This window comes from Onychomys torridus, chromosome X, assembly GCF_903995425.1.
Source record: "Onychomys torridus chromosome X, mOncTor1.1, whole genome shotgun sequence".
Lineage (NCBI taxonomy): Eukaryota > Metazoa > Chordata > Mammalia > Rodentia > Cricetidae > Onychomys > Onychomys torridus.
Genome location: NC_050466.1, coordinates 62,009,800 through 62,031,895, shown reverse-complemented (window position 1 = coordinate 62,031,895; position 22,096 = coordinate 62,009,800). Strand labels below are relative to the sequence as shown.

General features: G+C 43.9%; 1 protein-coding gene across 3 annotated transcripts in view; it reads left to right on the top strand.

Moving 5' to 3' along the window:
- The window catches only part of Rai2 (retinoic acid induced 2), a 62,670-nt gene extending 40,983 nt beyond the window's left edge, over positions 1-21,687 (top strand). For 2 of the 3 annotated variants that reach the window (XM_036175705.1, XM_036175704.1), the window contains exon 2: positions 19,717-21,687. In XM_036175705.1, coding sequence (XP_036031598.1) covers positions 19,741-21,339 — 1,599 coding nt within the window. In that variant the 5' untranslated portion in view covers positions 19,717-19,740 and the 3' untranslated portion in view covers positions 21,340-21,687. Of the gene's footprint in view, positions 1-3,054; positions 3,145-19,716 lie in introns of those variants that run through there. The other variant, XM_036175706.1, reaches the window with a different exon arrangement.
- Positions 21,688-22,096: the final 409 nt, after the last annotated feature.

Genomic DNA, 22,096 nt, shown 5'->3' with positions numbered 1-22,096 from the left:
TCAACTTCTTGGAGTGGGAAATTCTATCATGCTATGGTGTTTCTTTTCCTTTTAGGTCTTTGTTCATAGAGGCCTTCCCTGACCACTCTCTGAATTAGTGAGTTCCATGTCCCTCGGCTTCCTACCACTCTCGACCTACTTTCACTGATTTACGTTCTTCTTGGTGATTAGCAACACTGGAAAGCATAATAAGACAAAGATGAAGGAGCTAATGGTACAGAATAGAAAGTCCAGAGATAGACTCAGATATTGTTCATTTATTTATTTTAAATTTTATAACATTAAAAGTAAAACTTAAAACAAAAAAGTGATGGAACAATGTCATGAAACTTGTATTATTATAATTATGCAAATCTTATCTATATGAGGCCCCAAAATTATAAAAGAATCTTAATGTGCTTGAATGAAGCAGCTACTGACAGGTTGGCACAGACATCTAGAAAGTTCCTTAGAACCTAGCCATGATTCTATATTGATAGGAATTAGGAAATTCCTACTTCACTAGTAGATATCATTTTTCCCATTTTACAGTCAAGGAAAACTGTAGCTCAGAAGAGCTAAGTCATTTTCCTAAAGCCACACAGTTTTCCCCAGGTAGAATCAAGGTTTGTGTGCAGGCTCAACTCACAAGTTCACATCTGTGCTAATAGTTCACAAAAGCTTCTTTTATGTTGGCTATTTGAGGGCTAAACATGGTGGATGCTAGTGGCTGTGCCTAGCCTTCAAATAGGGATATAGAATATTCCTCTCTACCATGTAAATTAAAAGCAAAAACCTTTGCCTTTAAGGAACCTCTGACTGTCTGCCTTTCTACTGCACATCTTAAGACCCATGCAAGAGGATCAGAACCAGTGCTCTGATGTTCCTGGCACAAGAACATCATCCATTGTCCCTAGCTCACTTTCTCTCTCTCTCTCTCTCTCTCTCTCTCTCTCTCTCTCTCTCTCTCTCCTTTTCAAGATGCAATATTGGCACTTCATGGAAAGCAGTTTTGGCTCAGAACCTGCTATCTAGTCCACAGTCTGAGGCCAGCTCTTTGCTTGGGGCCTCTGTTATTTTATTTCATTAATTGCTTATATCTGGGGCCTGGTCTTGCTGCTTCCTTTGTGCCTGTGGTAAAGGGACCCTGGCAGGTGCCATGGGAGGTACCCTTTCCCCTTGCCACTAGAAACCTCTGCTCTGTATACCTTCCTCACATATGGGTCAATGCTTGTACAGAGAGCCACAAGGCCTTTTCTCTGTTTGGAATACTTCCATCATATCTGAACTGTCTTTCTCCTTAAAGCATGTGATACACAGCATGAATTGCAATGATTAACAAGTGGTCAGATGGTCTGTGCTGAGAACTGACAAGCACCTGTGTAACTACCACTAGAAAGACAATAAAAATCATGCCCACCCCCACAGCAAAGCACGTCAGGCCCATTTCCAATCTCTTCCCCCTTCTTCCTTCCTATGACAACCACTTTCTGATTTCTAGTATCACAGTATAAATATTTTGGATTGTTTTTCCCATTTGTATCGGTGAAACCCTGTAAAATGTATTGTTTTGTATGTGGCTTTTGCTCAACACAGTCTTTTGAGCTGCAGCTGTATCATCACAGGTAGCAACAGTTCATTGTTCTAAATTGCTGAGCAGTATTCCATTGCACAAGCATGGCATAGCCTCATTATCTATTCATCTGTTGACAAATATGTAGGTTGTTTCCAGTGTGTGGAACCTGTGAATAGAATTGCTGTAAATATCTGTTCTAAGTAGGTGTGTGACTATATGTTTGGGTTTGGAGGAAAAGGACACACATGAATGGAATCTTAAGCATAGAGGAGGCTAGCATTGGACTTTATGGGAAGCTTCCAGGCCTGTACCAGCAGTAGGCAAGTGTTTTAGCGTCTCCATATTTCAGTGATATGATCACTTGTGTGTGTGTGTGTGTGTGTGTGAGAGAGAGAGAGAGAGAGAGAGAGAGAGAGAGAGAGAGGAGAGTGGGGGAGACAGAGAGAAGGAGGGAGGGAGAAAGGGAGAGAGAACGGGAGGGAGGGGGAGAGAGGTAAGTGTGTGTGCTTATTCATCTGTATGGGTGCAGGTGCACACCCACAGCACATGTGTGCAAATCAAATGATAGGTGTGTGAATCAGAAGACAGGCTGCTCGTGTCAACTATCACCACTCCACTTTGATCTGAGACAAGGCCACTTTACAGCTACACTAGCCAGGCTAGCTGGCCTGTGAACATTCGAAGATGCTCGTATCTCTGTATTCCCTTTCCCCATAGGGGCCTGCTGGGGTTACTGTGTTACTGTGTCTGGCTTTTACACTGGCTTCGGGAAACCAACTTTAGGCCCTCAAGCTTGTGCAGCAAGTGCTTTTACTCATTAACCTATCTCTCCCGCACACTTGCTGTTTTGTTGTTTGTTTGTTTGTTTGTCTTAAGAATTTTCAAAACTGTCTGTCACTGCCACCTCAGACACTGAAGGTCCTATGGGAAGGAAACTGGGTGTTAAATTTGTATGGACATGAGGTTTCTGTTCAGGATCTCTATCCCTAAAGCAGTCTTTCAGCTTTAAGGGGTATCTTGGGGCCTCCACAGGGCCAGCTGAAGTCCAAAGCAGGGGGTGGGGGTGGCAAGATAGAGAAGAGCAAGGAGGCAGAGAAAAGTCAGGACACAGATGGCTCGTGCACAGGAAGAACAGAGGCACACCACAGCAGCCACAGGACAAGTCTCAAGGGAAAATGGAAAGACACACACACACACACACACACACACACACACACACACACACACACAGAAAATAAGAATCTGACACCTAAGTAGCTAGCAGGCACAGCCCACTTCATAGGGTCATTCAGGGCGAACCTTCAGGATGTCATTTTATATTGTTATCATTAATGATTACTATAATTATTTATAATAGTTATTATTAATAACTATTCCCATTATTATTATTTTGAGATAAGGTCTCATGTAGCACAGGCTGGCCTTGTACTTGCTATGGAGCCAATGGCTTTGAAGTCCTAATGCCCCTTGTCTCCATTTCCAGAGTGCTGGGATTGCGGATGTGCATCACCATGCCCTGTTTATGCAGTACTGGGGACTGAAACAAGAGCTCTGTGCATAGAAAGCAAACACTCTATCAAGTGAACTATGTAAGTCTCAAATATTTATGGGTATGAAGAGATGACTGGAACTTCAATGGAGCCTTAGGATGACAGCTGCTGTGCCTCCCATGTGAGAGCCGTGGCTGGCAAGGCTAAGGGCTTCACCTGAGTCAAAGACAGGACATATCCTTCTGGAAAGGCAGACAGCACAGCTTCTATTTCAAGTGCCTAGAGATCCAGTGATCTTAAAGCTACTGAGAAATTTACCAGCCTTGGACTGGGGATCAGAGAGGCAAGAATGAGTTGAGGGTCCCATCAACAAAGTAGTAATGACCCCTGTGGACTTCTTGAGATGGTACAGAAGCTATTTGGATATACCCTTTGCACATATAAGCCCCACTTGGGTAGCAGATGTTCTGATCAGTTTAGTCATTACAATGTGGCAAGAACTACTTGTGTCCTCAGATGAACCAGTATTTTTGGAGAGGAACCCAAAAAGAATGAAATACTGTTAAAAACAAGGTGAAAGTTTGCTATTGATGACACTCCCCTGGGCAATGGTTGGGGGGAGACTTGTGACTGACAATCTTTGCCTAGAAAATCAATATATAGCACAGCAAGGGGATGGGGGTCTTAGAGCATGGAGCTATAGATGGTGAACTCTCTCAGAGGATAACCCACCAAGACCCTACTATAAAGGGTCTGGTGTGGGGAAAAGGCAGCACATCCAGGTTTCCCTGTGCTACAGACCGGCAACGCAACAAAAGGGCCAAGGAACAAAGCAAGTGTTGTCCTTGGAGTTTCCTCTAATGACAAGTCAGGAGGACTTGTTTACCTGTGTTATACCAGGGTCCCCTGCTTTATCTTCTGCCATCCCCACTGACTGGCATAGGCCTGGCCAACTGAGGAGCTTCAGGGCTTAGGAAACAAAACTGCTGACTGCCCTGCCTCTCCCTGCTCCCTGGAGGCAACTCCCTTTGTCTCTGTAAATGCTGATGAAACACACACTTTCAGTGGCTCCTTTATGTAGTAACCACACCAATAGTACAGAACCCACATTAATACATCAATTCAAATCAAGAAGGAGCAGCCCAGAGTGCTTGGTACTTTGACAGCAAGAAAGTTAGTATGATGGAAGCCTGGGATCTGGCTCAAGCAGGCCACTTTCGTTGCTCTCTCTTTCAGGGGGTTTGGGAGGCTCTGAGCATAGAAGAAGAAACTCAGCAGATTTTCCCAGATGGCAAAGACAGCCTGTCTGCTCCTTACTTAGTTTTGTAAACACATGATAGTGGGTCCCATGAAGTACTGTATGGGACTGTCAACTGTTACAATGAGTCAATAAGTTGTAGTAACAAATTGAAAATATACTAAGGCTTAAACATAATGAACATTGGTTTCTCAACCACATAAAGTCCCCAATGGATGTTCCTGATGAAGGATACCTACCTCTAAGACAAGAGAGTGGCATTTAGTCCCTCACATCTTGTGTTCAACTATCTTCATTAGGCGGGATTCCCAAAGGCCCCCATGGAAAGGATTGGAGCATATGGAAGGCAGATTTATATGAGCCAGACATGGAAGTGGTTCACACCACTTTATTCCCAGTTGAGTGGCTAGCACTGAGATAGATGACCACCACTAACTGAAAGGTAAACTGGAAACTGTAGTCCAGGAAGAAGAGGAAATAAATTTGATGAACAGCCAGTCAGCCAACCGTAGATGAAATATTCTTGGATGGGCTGACGATGAGCCCTTGATTGGGATGCAAGTTAGTTCTGAGGCATAATCAGCTTTCTATTACTGTCACATATGTCTGAGCCAATCATCTTATTTAAAAAAGGTTTACTTTGGCACTCACCTTTGGAAGCTTCAAACAACAAGGTTCCTGTTATTTTATTGCCTGTAGCAAAGTAGCACGTTGGGGCATGAAGTGCACAGAGAAGCAAAAATCATTCATCTCCTAGCCAGTAAGTGAAGAAGAGAGCAAGAGGAGATCCTGGTGTCCCATATTTCCTTCAAGAATGCGGCAGGTATTGGCCAGGAAGCCAAAGTTAGGCAGGCCTGTCCAAAGTCCAGAAGAAGGGCAAACAAAGCCAAGTTCTAAACTAGGATCTTGTTCCCTACCTTGTGCCCTTCCCTACTCTCCCTGCCCTCCCCCCCCCATGCAGGCCAAGAGTCTCTGCTTTGTCTTCCCCCTCCCCTCCCCCAGATCTACCCCCCCCCCCCCCCCCCGCAGTGAATGTTGTTCATGTTCTGGAAAGCTTTGTTCCTCTCTCCCATCAAAACAACCATTTCCTGGGGATTCACAGGGGTGGAAGGCGCTAGGAAACAACAATTCAACAAATCAAATCCCACCAAGGTAGTACCAATCTGCCAGGGTTGCTGAGAAACAGATGAGAAAATGAATGCAGAGTGCTTTGCAGGGTGCCTGGGCACATGGTAAGTCAGAGCTCAGTGAATAGTTTATCATTATCTTCCTGTGGCTGTGTGAAAGAAAGGCTATAAAGAAGCAGGTACTGAGGAGCTAGCAAAGTCCTGGGAACCAAATTGCTTCCTCCTGTCCTCCCCACCTAAGAGTCTCATTATTGAACTGAGGCCTTGTACTCGTTGAAAACTGTGAAGATATAAAAATTGTATTGGTTGAGTTGGCAATCCTTTAGGGCATGAGGTTCATTGCTTAGGGTGACTAAAAATCCCTGGAAGAGCTGGGCATTAGTCTAATGTTCCAAGTATCCTTGTCTCTTTCCAGAGTCCTTGCTAGTCTTGGGTTCTAGTTGCCCAGCTAGCTGGACACACCTGTCCTCTTGTGTCTTTTCTTCAGTCGTGCACTTGTAGAAAACCTTCCTCCATTCTCCTATTCCTTCTGCTGAGATGCTGACAGAGTGGCGAGAGTCAGTGCATATTACCTATGCCACAAAGGTTTAATGATGATCCAACACTGTGAATGAAGCAGATGGGAAAGAAGAGGAATGGACATAAACCCTGCTTTGAGCATCACCCTTGTTTCATTCCTACTTGACTATACATGGTGTGTGTGTGTGTGTGTGTGTGTGTGTGTGTGTGTGTGTGTAAATAGTCACATCCATTCAAAAGAAACTCTTTCCCTAAATAGGAACTAATGCTTATACTCCCCATTTCCAACTAACCAGATGTTAGAGAGCTGATCTTTTTCCTTCCCTATCTGAACTGTGTTATTTATGCTACATTAGCTTCAACCATGATACTTGCTTTATGAGAAATACAATGACATTTTAGTGACTTGAAACAACTTGACATCTGTGGTTGATATATTGTGCACCCCAATAAATTTATTTGGGGGTCAGAGAACAGAACAGCCATAATATTAAACATAGAGTTTAGGCAGCGGTAGCACATGCCTTTAATCATAGCATTCTGGAGGCAGAGATCCATCTGGATCTCTGTGAGTTCAAAGCCACACTGGAAACACCCAGGCAAGGTGACTCATGCCTTTAATCCCAGGAAGTGATGGCAGGAAGCAGAAAGGTATATAAGGCGTGAAAACCAGGAACTAGAGATGATTACGCTTTTAGACTTTTGAGCAGTACCGTTCAGCTGAGATTCATTCTGGATGAGGAGTCAGAGGCTTCCAGTTTGAGGAAACAGGATCAGCTGAGGAACTGGTGAGGTGAGGTTAGCTGTGGCCTGTTCTGTCTCTCTGATCTTCCAGCGTTCACCCCAATACCTGGCCCTGGGTTTGATTTTATTAATAAGACCTTCTAAGATTCCTGCTACAGACATCTCTAAGATTCTGCCAAGTGTATTGCTCTTAAGAGAGTTACCCCTAGGCAGAGGGATGCTTCTGAGAAAACAGAAGTACAGAAAGAAATCACACTGTTTAAAATATGAGCCCTCCCCAACCCATCCATGCATTGTCTGAATACTTTTCAAATCAAGGTTGTCGTCGTCATCATCATCATCATCATCATCATAATCATCACCATCATCATTGTTATCATCAGGCAGTAAGCACTATGAAGTGAAGTGATGTTTATTTGATTTGGGTCCCTGAGTTGGAACACAGGATTACTAGAGGAGAGACTTCCTCTGTGATTTATCCCAGGGAAATCTTGCATTCCAAATGACACAAATAATATTAAAAGACATTTCTGGAGGGCTCCAGATACATTTTACCATCTCTTGAAATTTTTGCTTTTGATATCTAGTCCTGTCTGGCCTCCTTGTGAGTCTTGCTGTTTATGAAAGCTTGAATCACATTCCTCATGAGCTGATTCCTTTGAAGCATGGACATGGTTGTTTAAGCATGATGTCTTCTTCACATGGGTCATAAAAGGTTCCACTTACTGGGGAAACACATGACCCTATACAGTGGCCTAAATTAGTGACATTATGGTCACATAATAATCACTGACACTTTTAGGGTCTTGTTGGCATAGGAGATACTGTTGATATCCTGCCATGGTCTCTCACACTTACCTCTTACTAGAGGTGGCTTACTTCAAACACCTGTGACTCTCCCTAAAGGTTTATTGTTTTAGGTTTGGTCTGTGGAGTACCTAGGCCTGGCCTGCATGCTAGGTTAGCTGGAAGTGTCAAAGAATGAACACTTCTTCCACCAGCCCTTGACCAGTGATGGTTGGAGTCAGCGGATAAATCCCAACTTGCTAGCCTCTCAGTTGGCATAGCTATGGAGAACGTGCTCTTCGCTGTCTTTTGCCATTCCCTAGTGCAACTGAGCTCCAGTTGTTTAATGTAGTAAGTTGCTTAATAATTTTGCTTTTTTTCCCCTTTCCCATCTCTCTGCTTCATTCCTTCTCTGGTGTTTTCTAGAATCCTCCCCGAAATACACTATCTGCAGTGAAAACTTTGTCTTAAGGTCTTTTCTATGGTTGAACCCAAGATGCCTAGCCAGCTGGGCTCACTCAAAACCAACAGCCCTCTCCTAACCTTCCTCACCATGCTCATCACTATTGGCAATGACCATCAAGTTTCCATTGTGGCTGGAATCTTATATGTTATATGTGAGATATTGTCCTGTACTTCTTACATGGTAAGGCAGAAACCAGAATATCAGGTGGCAATCGGTCCGGTAACCCAGGCCCATGAAAGAAAGGCAGTCTTGATACTGCCAAAAATCTCCATACTGAAAGACACAAAATTAGCAATTTCCTTTTGGATGAGAAGTAAGTGTTTGCTTATTGATTCTATAAAGAGATGAAGGAACTAACTCACCTTCATATCTTTTCTCAACTTAGAATGCCTAAAGGTGGGGGCCATCATGTTGCACTCAGGTAACTTTTAATATTGCCAGCTAACTTGGTTATTAGTTGTAAGGTCTTGTCTCTATGGAAAGATGTGAGCATAGACAGAAGGTTCTTCCTGATGATTAGTGTCTTGAAGTTTCTCAGTTAGAATCCCGTTCCTTTTTCTGTGGCTTTATCATTCCCGAATTGCATTTATTAGATCTGTAAGGGAAACATAATACCTGAGCTTTATCAGTAATATATGTAATCAAGACATGAAGGATTAGTTTACAGTTTCTTTCTAGAAAATCAAAATTTGATAGGATAAACTCAATTCTGACTGCCCAAGGTGGAACAGGAGGTGCCAGGTGTATGGATAAATGTAAATAAAGACCAGACGCAATGAAAAGGCACACAAATGTAGTTTTTCCTAGGACTGAGAGAGAGCACAGCAAGTCCCGAGTGAGTGTGCTTGGTTGTTTTAAAAGCAGTGAGAAGTCCTGACAAAATGAGGACCATCTTCCTTATGCTCTTGTGAAGTGTACCCCAAAACTCCAGTATTCCTCATGTCTCCTCCCTGCACACCTGGAAGCAGCTAAGCTGCTGCAGCCTTTGCACCTTACCACTGCCCCCTTGTGACTCACTGAAGAACGTTCATTCTGTGTTTTTCCTCTCACAGCTTCCCTCAAAGTTCTAACACTTTGGCCTAGCAAGCTCTTTCTCACTTAGGCCTACATACTTTGGAACGTCCTTTCCTTTTACTTTGGCCTCGTTATCACAGAGCATCTCTTTGCTTCCTGCTTCCATCTTATCCTTTCCTTTATCCTCCTGTTCTCCAGGAATCCTTTGCTTTTGTGAGTCAGATGATGCCCCCTACTACCATTGGTAACTGGGGAGAGAAAGCTACTTGGGCCCTTGTGCAAAAAAGGAAAACTGTAGGATCCTAAGTGAAATTATACATAGCTAAGTGGCAAGAACTTCAAAATCCTTGAAAGTGCTCATGAGTCCATATGTGCAAGATAAATGATTTTGCTCTTGTTCTTTCTCCTCTAGTCTTCCTGCCAAATGAGAAATAGTTTTCTATTTTTATTAGTCTCTTCCTACCGTCTTTGACTTCTAATATTGTGATAGTACTGTCTTCTCTTTTCACTGGGAATGTTTGATAGACTAGTGAAGTTGGAGGTGAGTGAAAACCTCACTACCAGGTGTAATCCTTATTTATGATCTTCCCAGTTTCTAGCAGCTGATTTTCAAGCGAACCTTTGACCAAACAGGGTTACAAATGAGCAAACCTGTTCAGATGCTAGTGAAACTTTAATGATTGCTACTCCAGGTGCTTGGAGAAAATGTGGACAGTGGGTCCAATAAGGAAGAAAGATAATGATGCCTTGACAAGGTGGCAATAAAGATGGTGGCAATGATGATAGCAATGACAATGAGAACGACAACTAAAAAATCAGTGGTAACTGCAGTAATCATTGTGGTGAAGATGAAGATGATAACATGTGATGATGGAGCCAAAGAGGACAATGCTGATGGTCTTGATGGAGCATCCCACATGCCAGGCACTGTAGAGTGCTTTACTTAAATGAGCTCCCTTCATCATTACAACCATCCCACATGAGAGGTCTTTATTTTGCAGTCTTCATCTTACAGGGAGGGAAACTGAGGCTTGGAACTGACTTTCCCAAGGTCATACAACTGGCAGTTAGTGAAAGTTGAAGTTTGCACCTGGGCCTCAGTTCAAAATTTTTCTTCCTTATCGTCCTCAGGAGGGTGCAGTGCGCAGAAGGAACTGGCACTATCTCCACACGAGTAGGTGGTGAGGGGCTCACAGGCCTTAGGAAAAGGGAAAACACTGAACTCACGTCCTTTGTACTCTAGAATTCTACAGACCCTTCCTTCTATAGACCCTTACAAGGGTCTATTTCTGGCGTAGTGGTTTCTGGAAAATGTCCTTCTAATGACATAGGATTATAAACAATCTTTTTTCCCAGAACAAAAATTTAACCTTTGTATCTCAATCTAATTAGAAGTATTTTCTCTTCCAGAAGGCAGGTTTTCCCCCCTCTTCATTCCAAATTTAAGAGGTTTCTTTGTTTCCAGAAAATTTTCTGTAGACCATGGTTCTTCAAGACAATAGACCTGGCCTGAGACCTTCGACATGACTTGTGCTTCTGTGAAAACTGCCCCTCCAGCTCAGGCACCCGAGGATGTTTGGAGGCTGGGTGTCTGGTGGCAAGTTGTAGGGACTCAGCTGAATGCAGGGACCAGCAGTTGGTAGTTCACACAGTTCACTGTGTGCTTAAACATGCCCTGCCACCTCAACATTTCCTCCCAATTGTCTCCTGTGATGCTGAAACAGTTTTCTTACCTTCTACAGGAACTCATCATAATGTGAGGAGAACATGTCTTTCCTCCCAATGGCAATGTCAGCCCTCTCTAAAAAATAAACACTGCTCTATACCTTAAACAGGTCATTGTCCTACAGCTGTCTAAGAATGAGCATTCATCTTTTAGAAATTTTTTTCTCTATCTCCATAAGAAATATGGTTCTTGAAGGAACCCCGGAGAAAGCAGAAAACCTTGGGAGAGGGTAGATTTGCTTCCTGTCTTGAGAACTAAGCCAGTAAAGAAGGTGATGTCCCTTTAGAGAAAGTAGAAGAATGGGAAATACAGGCCTAGCACACAGTAGGTCCCCAGGTCATTTTTGAAAGAATGGATAAATGAATGAATACAAATCTGGTTTCTTACTCCTGCTTTATTCTAGCTAAGATCTGCATGATCCCAAGAGCCATCATCCATCTTTAGGAGGCAGACTAAAGACTGTAGGGACAGTAAATGAGAAAATAAATGGAGAGACTTAAGGCATTGTTTACAAGAAAGAGAAAGGAGGTAGAATGACCTCCCTAGCTGGGCTCCCAGGTTCTTTTGTTTTTTTGTTTTTTGAGACAGGGTTTCTCTGTGTAGCTTTGATGCCTATCCTGGAACTCACTCTGTAGACAGGATGGCCTCAAACTCACAGAGATCCTCCTGCCTCTGCCTCCCGAGTGCTGGGATTAAAAGTGTGTGCCACCACCACCTGGAAGGCTCCCAGATTCTTCTTGACCTCTTCTAGAATCCCACAAAGCCTTGGAATATCAGGCTTGAGAAGTGGATGTTGGGGTGGAGAGATGGCTCAGCCGTTAAAGGCTAGGCTCACAACCAAAAATATAAGAGAAGTGGATATTGTTCGGTGTCCTTTAGCATTTGAAACAAGAGCAATGGGTCAGGTGATGTGCTTTGCTGAAAGAAGCATGGTTTTGAGAGCCAATATACACTGTGCTGTGTGAATTTGAACAAGCTACTTGACATCTGAGTGTCAGCTTCCTGCTCTGTAAAACAGGAAGGATGGATTGGGCTAGTGACCAGTGTAAACTTATTTAGAGAGAAGAGCCCTAGAAATCAAACTGGACTGTGCTTGGGAGAGTCATCTCTCTTGCTGAGTGGCAGCATTTCAGTCTTACGCTGTTCTCAGGGAAAACTGAACACACCCCCACACATCCACATTAACACCATGCTCATGTGTTCATTTGCTTTTGGATTAACATGTTCTACAGAAATAAGAAAATGAGAATGCAAAGTATGAGATGATAAACTGAACATATATAACTTTTGTAGCACCCCAGAGCATGCATTTCTCTCCTTTCTTCAGGATGCTTTTCAAACTGTTGATGTCAGTGGCCAGTTAATGGCCCTTGATCTGTCCTCTCCATATTCTTTTAACCAGTTTAGGAGGGGAGATCTTCTGGTTTTACTCCCTTCCTGATGGGACTTTCCACAGCCAATACCTAGCTTCGCTAAGGTTGATCAGGTGAAATCTGGATGACCACCACAGCTTTAATAACTTAAATAGTGGGTTGGGCAACTCATTTCCAAAGTCAATTTGGAGCACCACATTCCTTTTGGAGGACTGCATAAGTCTCTGCATGTAAAATACAACCAAATGTAAGGCAGGTGACTACTTTGTGTTATTTTTCATATTGTAACCAAATTTGGGAATACATTCAAGTAGTAATTATGTTCACAGCTTTGTTAAAATTAAAGGGCCTTGCGCTAGTGTTTAAAGCTCAGAAAATTCAATCGCTGGGGCAAGTAATTGACAATTACTACACCCTGTGGGGAGAGAAAACCCATTTTCGAACCCAGTTGGAGTTGCTTCTTAGATAGTGCACCTTGGGTCTAAATGGTGAAAGCATGTGTATATACAGTATTAAGGGACAAAATATGCTGGCTCATAGTTAATGACTAGTAGTGATTTTCATACAGAATTGGGTCATTTATTAGGGGTGTTGTGGAAGTCCTAGTTAAAAGTGAAAAATAGACTAAAAATAAGGAGTGAATGGAAGGGAGCAGGATTTTATCAAAGGTCTCTAACAAACCAGCCTTGCAAGAGGGAGAAACTTCTCTCCTCTTTATGAGATTAGGGTACATAGGGAGACAATGTAGGGGCCAGAGGGAGGTTGACAGGGTTTGGGATGACAATGGTTTCAGTTTTCTGTGACATAGAAGGCAAATCAACCACTATGAAAGCCAGATCACTAGCTGTCCTGTGTTCTAGCTGTAGGTTAAGAGTTCCAAACCTGATTGCATATTAGAATCACCTGATGAACTTTATGTACTCCAGGGCCCAAGCTGCATCCCATAACAATTCAATCAGTATTGGAAGTGGGATCCAGGCATTGTATTTTTTTTAATAGATTCCAGGCAATTCCAGTGTACAACTCAGTTTGGGAACCAATAATAAGCCAGTGCTTTTCAAATCTTAATATGCATACATATCACCCAAGGATCTTGTTGACATGCAGAACCTGATTCAGTGAGTCTGGGTTATGGCTTAAGATTCTGCATTTCAAACAAGCTTGTGAGTGATGCTGTTGTAGCTGCTCCAAGGACTTCAATTTCAACAAAGATGCAGACAGTCCTGCAGACCAGACATAATTAATAACCGGTACTTGCTCCATATGAACTAAGGCTGTTGATATTTTACCACTGAGAAAATTATCTCTTAGGATATACAGCCATGGGCCATGTAACAATGTTTTGATCAATGATGGACTGCAATACAGTGGTTATTTCACAGATTGTATCACCAAGTAATATCATAATCATATCCGGTTGTACAAACATACTCTCGAGTTTACAAGTGACAAACTTGACTAGCGCTATGGATCTCAGCATATGTCACTGCCATTAAGTGACATGTGACAATCATTTAAAGAATGATTGCTTTATGGAAGAAACTTGTCTTGATTAGAAAAACATCTAGGTGAGATTTATTTTGGTGGAACAGGAGAATGAGTCACATTTGCAGCCTGTTTATGATAAAAAGCATCACTTGGAGCAGGAGTAGGCTTTGGTTCTTCTGTAACACCTCAACAGGGACAGAGGCCCAAAGACCAGACTTTTAAATTTTTGCTAGAGCCTCTTAGCTCAAAATATGCCCAAACTAGCCCAGATAATTAAAATTGTTTTCCCTGAAGCTAAGTGTACTTTCTGAGTGACCTCAGTCCAGTAATCTCAAGGGCTTCACAGGGCCTTCAAGCAACAACCAATTTTGGCTAAAGTTGCTATGAAATGAATCCCTCCTTGCTTGCCCTCCACACTGATGTAGCCACTCCTACAGTCTTTGCTTAGAGGTGCTTGATTCCTCAGACTAGGCACCCTGGACAATCTTTCAGCTAGCTTCTGTGGTGAAGATGCTTTTAATTCATAAAATAGTCAAACCTTCATCTAGAGGGTGACCTGGGCCTCAAAAAGCCTCCTAGTGTGCCCTATGAATTTTTGGCTCAGAAATCAGGCTCTCCCAGAGTCAGGGACTTTGTCACTGGAATTCATAGCACATGCTGATGTTCCTTTAGTCTGAATTGGCACAGGGTCTTCAAGGGTGCTCTCAGTATTATGAGTTAGGATGTGGCTGAGGACATTAGGGGTGAAGACAGTGGGATATTTGCAAGCTGTGTGTGTGTGTGTGTGTGTGTGTGTGTGTGTGTGTGTGTGTGTGTGAGAGAGAGAGAGAGAGAGAGAGAGAGAGAGAGAGAGAGAGAGAGAGATAAATATCCACAATAAGGAAATAGATGAATTTTAGTGTCTGGAGAATGTCCAAATTACCTGAGTGGTGATAATTAAGTAGTTTGCTTTTTTAATGAAGCCTTCTCATTGAAAAAGTATCATTTATATGAATGTATGTCAGCTTAAAGTAGATTCCTATACAAAGTTATGGAAGAGATAGCCAGAGAAGCAGGATAACTTGCATGGATGGATACCCAGCAGGGTTCAGGTGTGGATCAGGTCACTGACTAACCATCTGGGTGATGTATCTGAGCTCATCTTCATCATACATGTAGTTCCTTATAAAGAAAGTAGTCATAGAGCAGACAAACACAGGGTGACCCCACATCCTTAGTCCACAAAATACTCTCACATATATACTGTCTCATGGGAGTCCCTCACAGTGGAGGCGGTTGCCACCATTATGCTATGACACCAAGGGCCCCATACTGTCCTCTTCCCCAGAGTTCATATACCTCTGTAGTAACTGGTCTTGGTGAATGTTGGCCATTCTGAGTCCCAGTCTTGGTGAGCATTGGCTACTCTAGGTCCTAGTTTCCTCACCTGTCAGAAATGTCTGGAATAGGTTAGAGAAATTGTTATAAAGTCTAATGCCCCAGCTCACCATGATCCTACAAATGGCAGTCCTGTGGTCAGAAGACAAAGGATGACAAAAGCCCAGAAATGCCTGAATATTCACTCATGTACCAATTCATCCAGAAAGCGCTTCCTAAGTGTCCACTATTCACTAGACACAGTGCTAGCTACAAGGAGGAAGACGGCTGCTCCTGGAGAAACAAGGGACTAGACAAGCCCAGTAGGAGGGCAGAGTCAGGACTGGACAAGGTTAAATCAGAATCCAGTGGGATCTCAGTGAGAATGGAGGAAGTGAACTTCTAACATCTAACCCATAAGCAGAAGTTAGCTGGGTGAAGACAAAGGCCAGAGAGGACCCAGGCTGAGGGGGCAGAACCTGTCTCTGGCATCATTTGATGTTTATAATACAGAAAGTCTGTGACTTTACAAGCATCTAGGCCCAGCTATGATCTCAGACCTTCCTTTCCCACCACTTCACATTGCCATTTCTCTCAAAGTCTACATCTGGGGAGCATATAGGCTACAGGGGTGAGGCCCTAGCAACTGGCTAAGGACAGACAATGAAGGTAGGTCCAGATTGTCCATATTCTACTAGGCCACATGGCCATCATTTACTAGTGCTCGCTCTCTCGCTCTCTCTCTCTCTCTCTCTCTCTCTCTCTCTCTCTCTCTCTCTTTCACACACACACACACACACACACACACACACACACACACACACACACACACATTGTGTGTGTCTATTCATCTCTCTTCACCATGCCCCAACACACAGTGATAATGGGCATATGCTAAATGGTTGGTGACCTCTTTAGACCCATTTGAAAATGAAGTTTTACAAAACCCAAACACAAGGACACATTCCCTGCCCCCTTTGCTTGAGCTTAAGTTAGTGGCTGCTGTGATGCTCTTTGATTTGAAAAAGCCCAAGCCCACCCTCTGCCCACACTAATCAGCAGCTTGGCTGAGTGGGGAGGGTAGGCTTCTGTCTTCTTCGAAGTCATTAACTACCTTCTGGGCTCATCCTCAGGGAGATAGACTTATCCTTTGAACCCTGAATACATGAGCTGCTGTTTTGGCTCTCAGTTCATACATAGCCAGGGCATCTAGTAGCAACTCCTGCAGCAACAATGCCTGAGGCATCACACTCTTTCCCCACACCTTGTCCACTGCTAACCCAGAGTAGTAGGAGGGTATCGTATCAGTTGGCAGGTTGAACAAGGGGAGGAGGTACAAGTAGAAGAGAGAAAGAGCTATTCTGGAATGTGGAAAGGTGGATGATAGGAAGCTGTTTGTATTTTCTTAACCTGGGTATCCATGAGAACAATGTTATACCTGATAGAGATAAAGTAGCAGAAATAACCTGTCTTGGCAGGCCACTGGCCCTCCAGAGAAACAGATGGAGTTATTCCCAGGCAATCTTGGGCTGAGAACTCTTACAGCAAGGAAGGTGGAAGTGAGATTTTTGTCCAGTGGCTTTCTCTTTTTTTGTTCCTGAAATACTTCTGATTTATTTCCTCCACTTGCACTCTGGCCTGACCTGCATGCCATTTAGCTTGTCATATCTGTTCCCAGAAACAAGGAGGCCCCAGAAAAAGACCTATACATCTTCCTCCCACTTCTGTGACCTGAGGACAGGTGGCTGTAGGATAGTAGGCTGAGGGATACCCTGCCATCAGTCCTCTAGTAGCATTACCATGGCCACTTCAGGCTGCACTCCCCAAGAACAGAAACTCCAGTGAGGATGAGCTAGAGCAGCCCCAGTGGAGAAACTAGACTGATGACAGATTCATGAATTTGTTGGGAAACTCATGGCCTCTACTTTAAATAGGTCTTATTCTCAAGTAGTCTTTGATGCAGTCCTCCTCAGGCACACCGTGGACTACACATTGAAGAGGAGGCCACAGGGATTGTTCTTGCCAGAAATTGAAAGACAGAGAGGATGCCTGGGACTGGCTTGGAATTCTAATTCCAGTCTCAGAGTACCCTTAAGCTGGTGATTTGACTTCACTGTGGAATTAATTTCCCTATTGACAAAATGGGCATGATTCTCATCCTCTGAAAAGGTCATCTCAAAGATGAGCAGTCAGTCATGCTTTGGAAATTCTCAGCAGGAACAAAGTAAATGTGCAACTGCTCCATATCTTGCTGTCTGTGGGAGGCACCCAACCATGGAAAGGTCCCCTCTTCATGGCCTGATCAGGGCGATGCTGAAGAAGATAGCAGGCCTGTTGGGGTAGAGGCTTCTGGGAAGGACCCTACCCTGGCAAGGTCCCATCCTCACACCCTAATCAGGAGAGTTCTGCAAAAGGTTGCATGCCTAGATCAGGACCAGGCTGAGGGAAGAAGAGGGTTTTTCCAAGAAATGGTGAGGGCTAGCACATGAGCTAATGATATGTGCAAGTAACAGGTGAAGGGGCATCCAGAAAGTTGTCTTCTTTCCTTTGAGCATGGGTGAAGGATAACTGAAAGAAGGAAGGACACAGGGAGGAAGACTACCACTAATGGAATTATAAATAGACACAGTCATCAGAGGAAGTACAGAAAACTCAAAGATGGCACAGAACGTGTCTTGATTTCTGCTAAGTTTCCCCTTAGTCATCAGTCTTGGATGGGTGGCCATGGGTGACTTCTCTGACTTGTTGCTGCCCTTGTCCTTATCAGTCCCACCTAAGCTTCCCTTCATCTTCTCCTCATTCTTTCACAGGAGTTCTAGCCAGTGTGAGGGACCAGTTGGACCACTGTGGATGAAATCTTATATTCATAGAGCCTCCACAGGACTGTGTGCCTGTGCAACAAATGTTTATCCTGCTATTGCTGCTGCTGCCTCTTCTGGTGTATTGTTTCCCCCTGTTCATGCTGCAAATCTTGTCTGTTGGAAGACATACAGCTTCACTAGACTGTAATGTCCATGAAAGTAGAAGCCTCATCACTCACTCATAGCTTAAATTCTAGTCTTCAGAATATAGTTAGCATATACAAAATAAATTGGTTACATGAGTGAATGAATGTATGTACATGAGAATGACTGTCATGTTGAAAGTATGACATTTTCTGGGCTGAATTAAAGACCAGCCTTCTCAAGAATAACTAAGCCCTTTTGTGAGGGTAAGTGCCCTCAGCCTTTCTAGAAGTAGGCTGCCTCCCAACTGTCCTAAGGAGATTTCTTGCCAATGTACTGGGTCAACTTGTAGTTTCCAGAGGGCATATTGCCCACAGGGACATGGGTTCTAGAATCCTCCCTTGGAATTACTGCAATGTGTCTTGCCAAAAGCATGACACACCAGTTATACTCCACAGAGCTGTTTGCACAACATCCTTCATGTTCCCCACCCCCTTCTTCCTCAAAGCAACTCCTTATTCTGTACATTTGACATGTTTTGATGGCTTGAAAATGTCATGGAATTGTTCATTTGTTAAAGCTGCATTCCTATAGTAAAACTGTATTTATAACACCACAATGTGCTCGGTCATCTCTCTCTCGTTTGAGAGATTGTGATGATAGTTTAGGGGTGAGAAGATAAGGACATGATGACCACAGGACCAAAGTCTGCATAGGTAAGACAGGTGAGGTCAAGAATCTGGTGTGCCTCAGGCTCTTCCAGTGAAATTGAGGATTATTGAATTATTATTAAGCCCAACCACACTCCAAGGCTGCACAGATCCCTGAGTTAGACATGGTGCCTGCCTTCTCCATGGTAACGAAGCTAAATATGGACGCGTTTCCATGGAGAACCATACTGCAGCTGCAGCCCTGCTTCCTCCAGGAAGCATCCTCTCTGGGCTTCTTTGGCCCCCCAGGAAGTGGCCATCAGTGTTCAAGAGGTATCTAAGACATCAAGACCATGTCTTTCACCTTTGAGAATTTTTGTTTCCAAAAGACATTTCATTTCTCCTAGACCTAGTTCCATCAACATTCCTTTCTCTTGGTAATTATATCCTGGGAGAGGCCACAGGTCAAAGAGATGGACCCATGAGCCTGATGGGCTCAATGGCCATTCATGAAAGCCATTCCATTTTCCCTTTGCTCTGAAGAGTGGGATTTCCTATTATCAGAGCAAAGGGAATGTGATTGGAGAGTGGGAAACAGTGAGACAACTATAATGAGCCTTGGATAAACACACTGCTCTTTCAAAATCTAAACCTTTGGAAGAATTATTGCTACAGAGTTTTTGAAATGCTTTCTGAAATTTTCCATAATTTTAAAATGTTGTAATTACATCTACAAAGAATTTTTAAATGTGCCATTCTATAGTCATAGACTATTCAAACGTGACAAGGCTTTATTTTTCCTTAAGGAAAAGTAAGTCTACTGCCTTTTCAAATTTTAACTAGTTCAAATCTCTGCATTTCTTAACTGTCTGATAGAGCAATGTGGAATGAAACTTTGTTTTTGCTGAAAGATCAAAATATAAGCTGAGTATTAGGCTTAAAAATACCCTGTTTAACATCACTTGGCTATTTAGAGATTACATCATGTGTGTTTATAACTTAATCGCCTGTTAAATTGGGTCTTTATAAGCACAGCTGATCATATGGGTGTGTTCGTGTATATTAGGACATATCCATAATGCGTATGTATACATAGGGAGCTGGGTTGTGCTGCCTAGTTAACTAAGCTATGGAAACTATTTTGAGACTGGAGAGATCTTGTAAGGCAGTTATAAATAGTCTCTTAAGAAAGATTCTTATCATGTGTTCTGTGTTGCAGGCCACGTGGCACCAGAGCCAAGTGATGGATGACTTGCAGTCCCAGAACCTCTCCATGGACATGACTGACTCCCCTCCCACTTTGGCCAATAATAGACTGGAGAATGGCATGGCCCAGCTGATAACTACTGAGGCCTGGAACATCAACTCCACTGACCTGGTAAAGAAGGCCCTGGTGACCGTGCCGGCCCCATCCATTCTGAATCCCCCAGCTGAGTCTCAGAGTGGCATGGCTCTGAAGGTGGCAGCCACTGTGCTGCAGCCCCTGTGCCTTGGGGAAAGCCCAGTGGTGATGCCCATTCACATGCAGGTGGAGGGAAGCCCTGCAGCAGAGCTCAACTCCAACGGCAATGCCACCTACGTTATGACAACACAAGGCCCTGTGCAGCTGCCGGTGGTGTTGGAGCAGCATGTTTTCCAGCACCTCAACTCCCCTTTGGTCCTGCCACAGGAGGCTCCGTGCTCCTCCAATGCTATCCACAACAACCTCTTCCAGGGGGCCGAGGATTCCGAGGCCCAGCCTCAGCTCCTGGACCTGAGGATCCCAAGCCAGCCGCAGGAGCCCACATTGCCATTTGAAGCTATGCTCCAGAATTTATTCCCCACCCAAGGCTCTCTGGGCCCCCCACCCTGCCAGCCTCCTCCTGGCTATGCTCCAGTGCCTCCCCAGCCTTTTAACTCTCCCTTATCCCCACTAGTCCCACCAGCTACCCTCTTGGTGCCCTATCCTGTGATCGTTCCCTTGCCAGTGCCAGTGCCCATCCCCATCCCTGTCCCAGTGCCTCAGAGTTCGGAATCCAAGTTCAGCCCCAGTTTCCCCAAGCCACCATCTTCCTTCAGCCTGCACTCCTTTAAAGGCACCCAGAGCACCCCAGGAAAGAATGAACTGAAGTCCTTAGACATCCTCCCCCCAAAAGAGTATTTCCAGCTCAGCCGCCACACAGTCATCAAGATGGGGAGTGAGAACGAGGCCCTGGATCTCTCCATGAAGTCAGTGCCCTGGCTCAAGGCTGGTGAAGCTAGCCCCCCAATCTTCCAAGAGGATGCAGCCCTAGACCTGTCTCTGGCAGCCCACCGAAAGGCCGAGGCTCCCCCAGAGACACTGTATGATAACAGCAGGTCAGCAGACAGCCAGGGTCACACTGTGGTGGAGAAACTTCCCAGTGGTATGGAAATGTCCTTTGCCCCAGCCAAATCTCATGAGGTTTCGGCCATGATGGATGGTCACATCAGTGGCAGCAATGGCAGTGAAATGGTCAGCCACCTCAGCCACCCCAGCCACCCCAGCAGTGAGGTGAAGGCTGAAAGTAACATTGAGATTGTAAGTGAGTCCCAGGCAGCCAAGGTCATTGTCTCTGTTGAAGACACTGTGCCTACCATCTTCTGTGGCAAGATTAAAGGCCTCTCAGGGGTGTCCACCAAAAATTTCTCCTTCAAAAGAGAAGACTCTGTGCTTCAGGGTTATGACATCAACAGCCAAGGAGAAGAATCCCTGGGAAATGCTGAGCCCCTTAGGAAACCCATCAAAAACCGGAGCATAAAGTTAAAGAAAGTGAACTCCCAGGAAATACACATGCTCCCAATTAAAAAACAACGGCTGGCCACCTTTTTTCCAAGAAAGTAAATAAGGGCTTTAAAACATTTTTATGATTATGACGTGGGAAAAGGTGCATTGGTTTTTTTAAAAAGTCATCTAAAACAAATTATCTTTGTTAATTATTTTGGGGAGTAGGAGGGAGGCAGAAAGGCAAATTAGCTAGAATCATTTTCTTTTTTAATTTTTGACTTTTCACAAATGAGTAAATAAGAGCAACCTATTTTTCAAGCAGATTGCACATTTTTTTGCAGCTTTAATGAAATATTGGGTGAATCAGAGGGGTAAAAGCTATTTTCATTGCCACAAAGTGCTTTGATGATGTAATACCTAATAAAGGGTAGGATGAATATTTCACAATAAATGTTTGTTTGCACTAATTGGTTGCAGTATTCTGTCATTTGTAAAATTTACATTTCTCAACTGGCATAGCTGGCCTACACTCTTGCTTGTAAAAAGCTCTAATTTATTAGTGTTTAGAGACCTAAGCTCTTCAGGCATGTTGGGAAATATTGCCTTATACCCCAGAGAAGGAGGATTCAGTGTGTGTATGGTCTCTAGCAAGTCACTTTTCCTTCTGGGCTTTTTTTTTTTGTGAGTGTGGCAAAGGAGTAGGGAGGGGGCAAAGAGGTGTCTTGCAAGTACTCAAGGCCTCTTTCAGTTCACTTAGCTCCTGAGTGTGTTGAGTTTTCTTCTTGAACTTCCCCCATGCTAAAAACATATGGCTGTAAAAGGGGGGAAAAGTGCCTTTGCTTGGCATGGTGTCCCATGCCTGTAGTCCTACCAC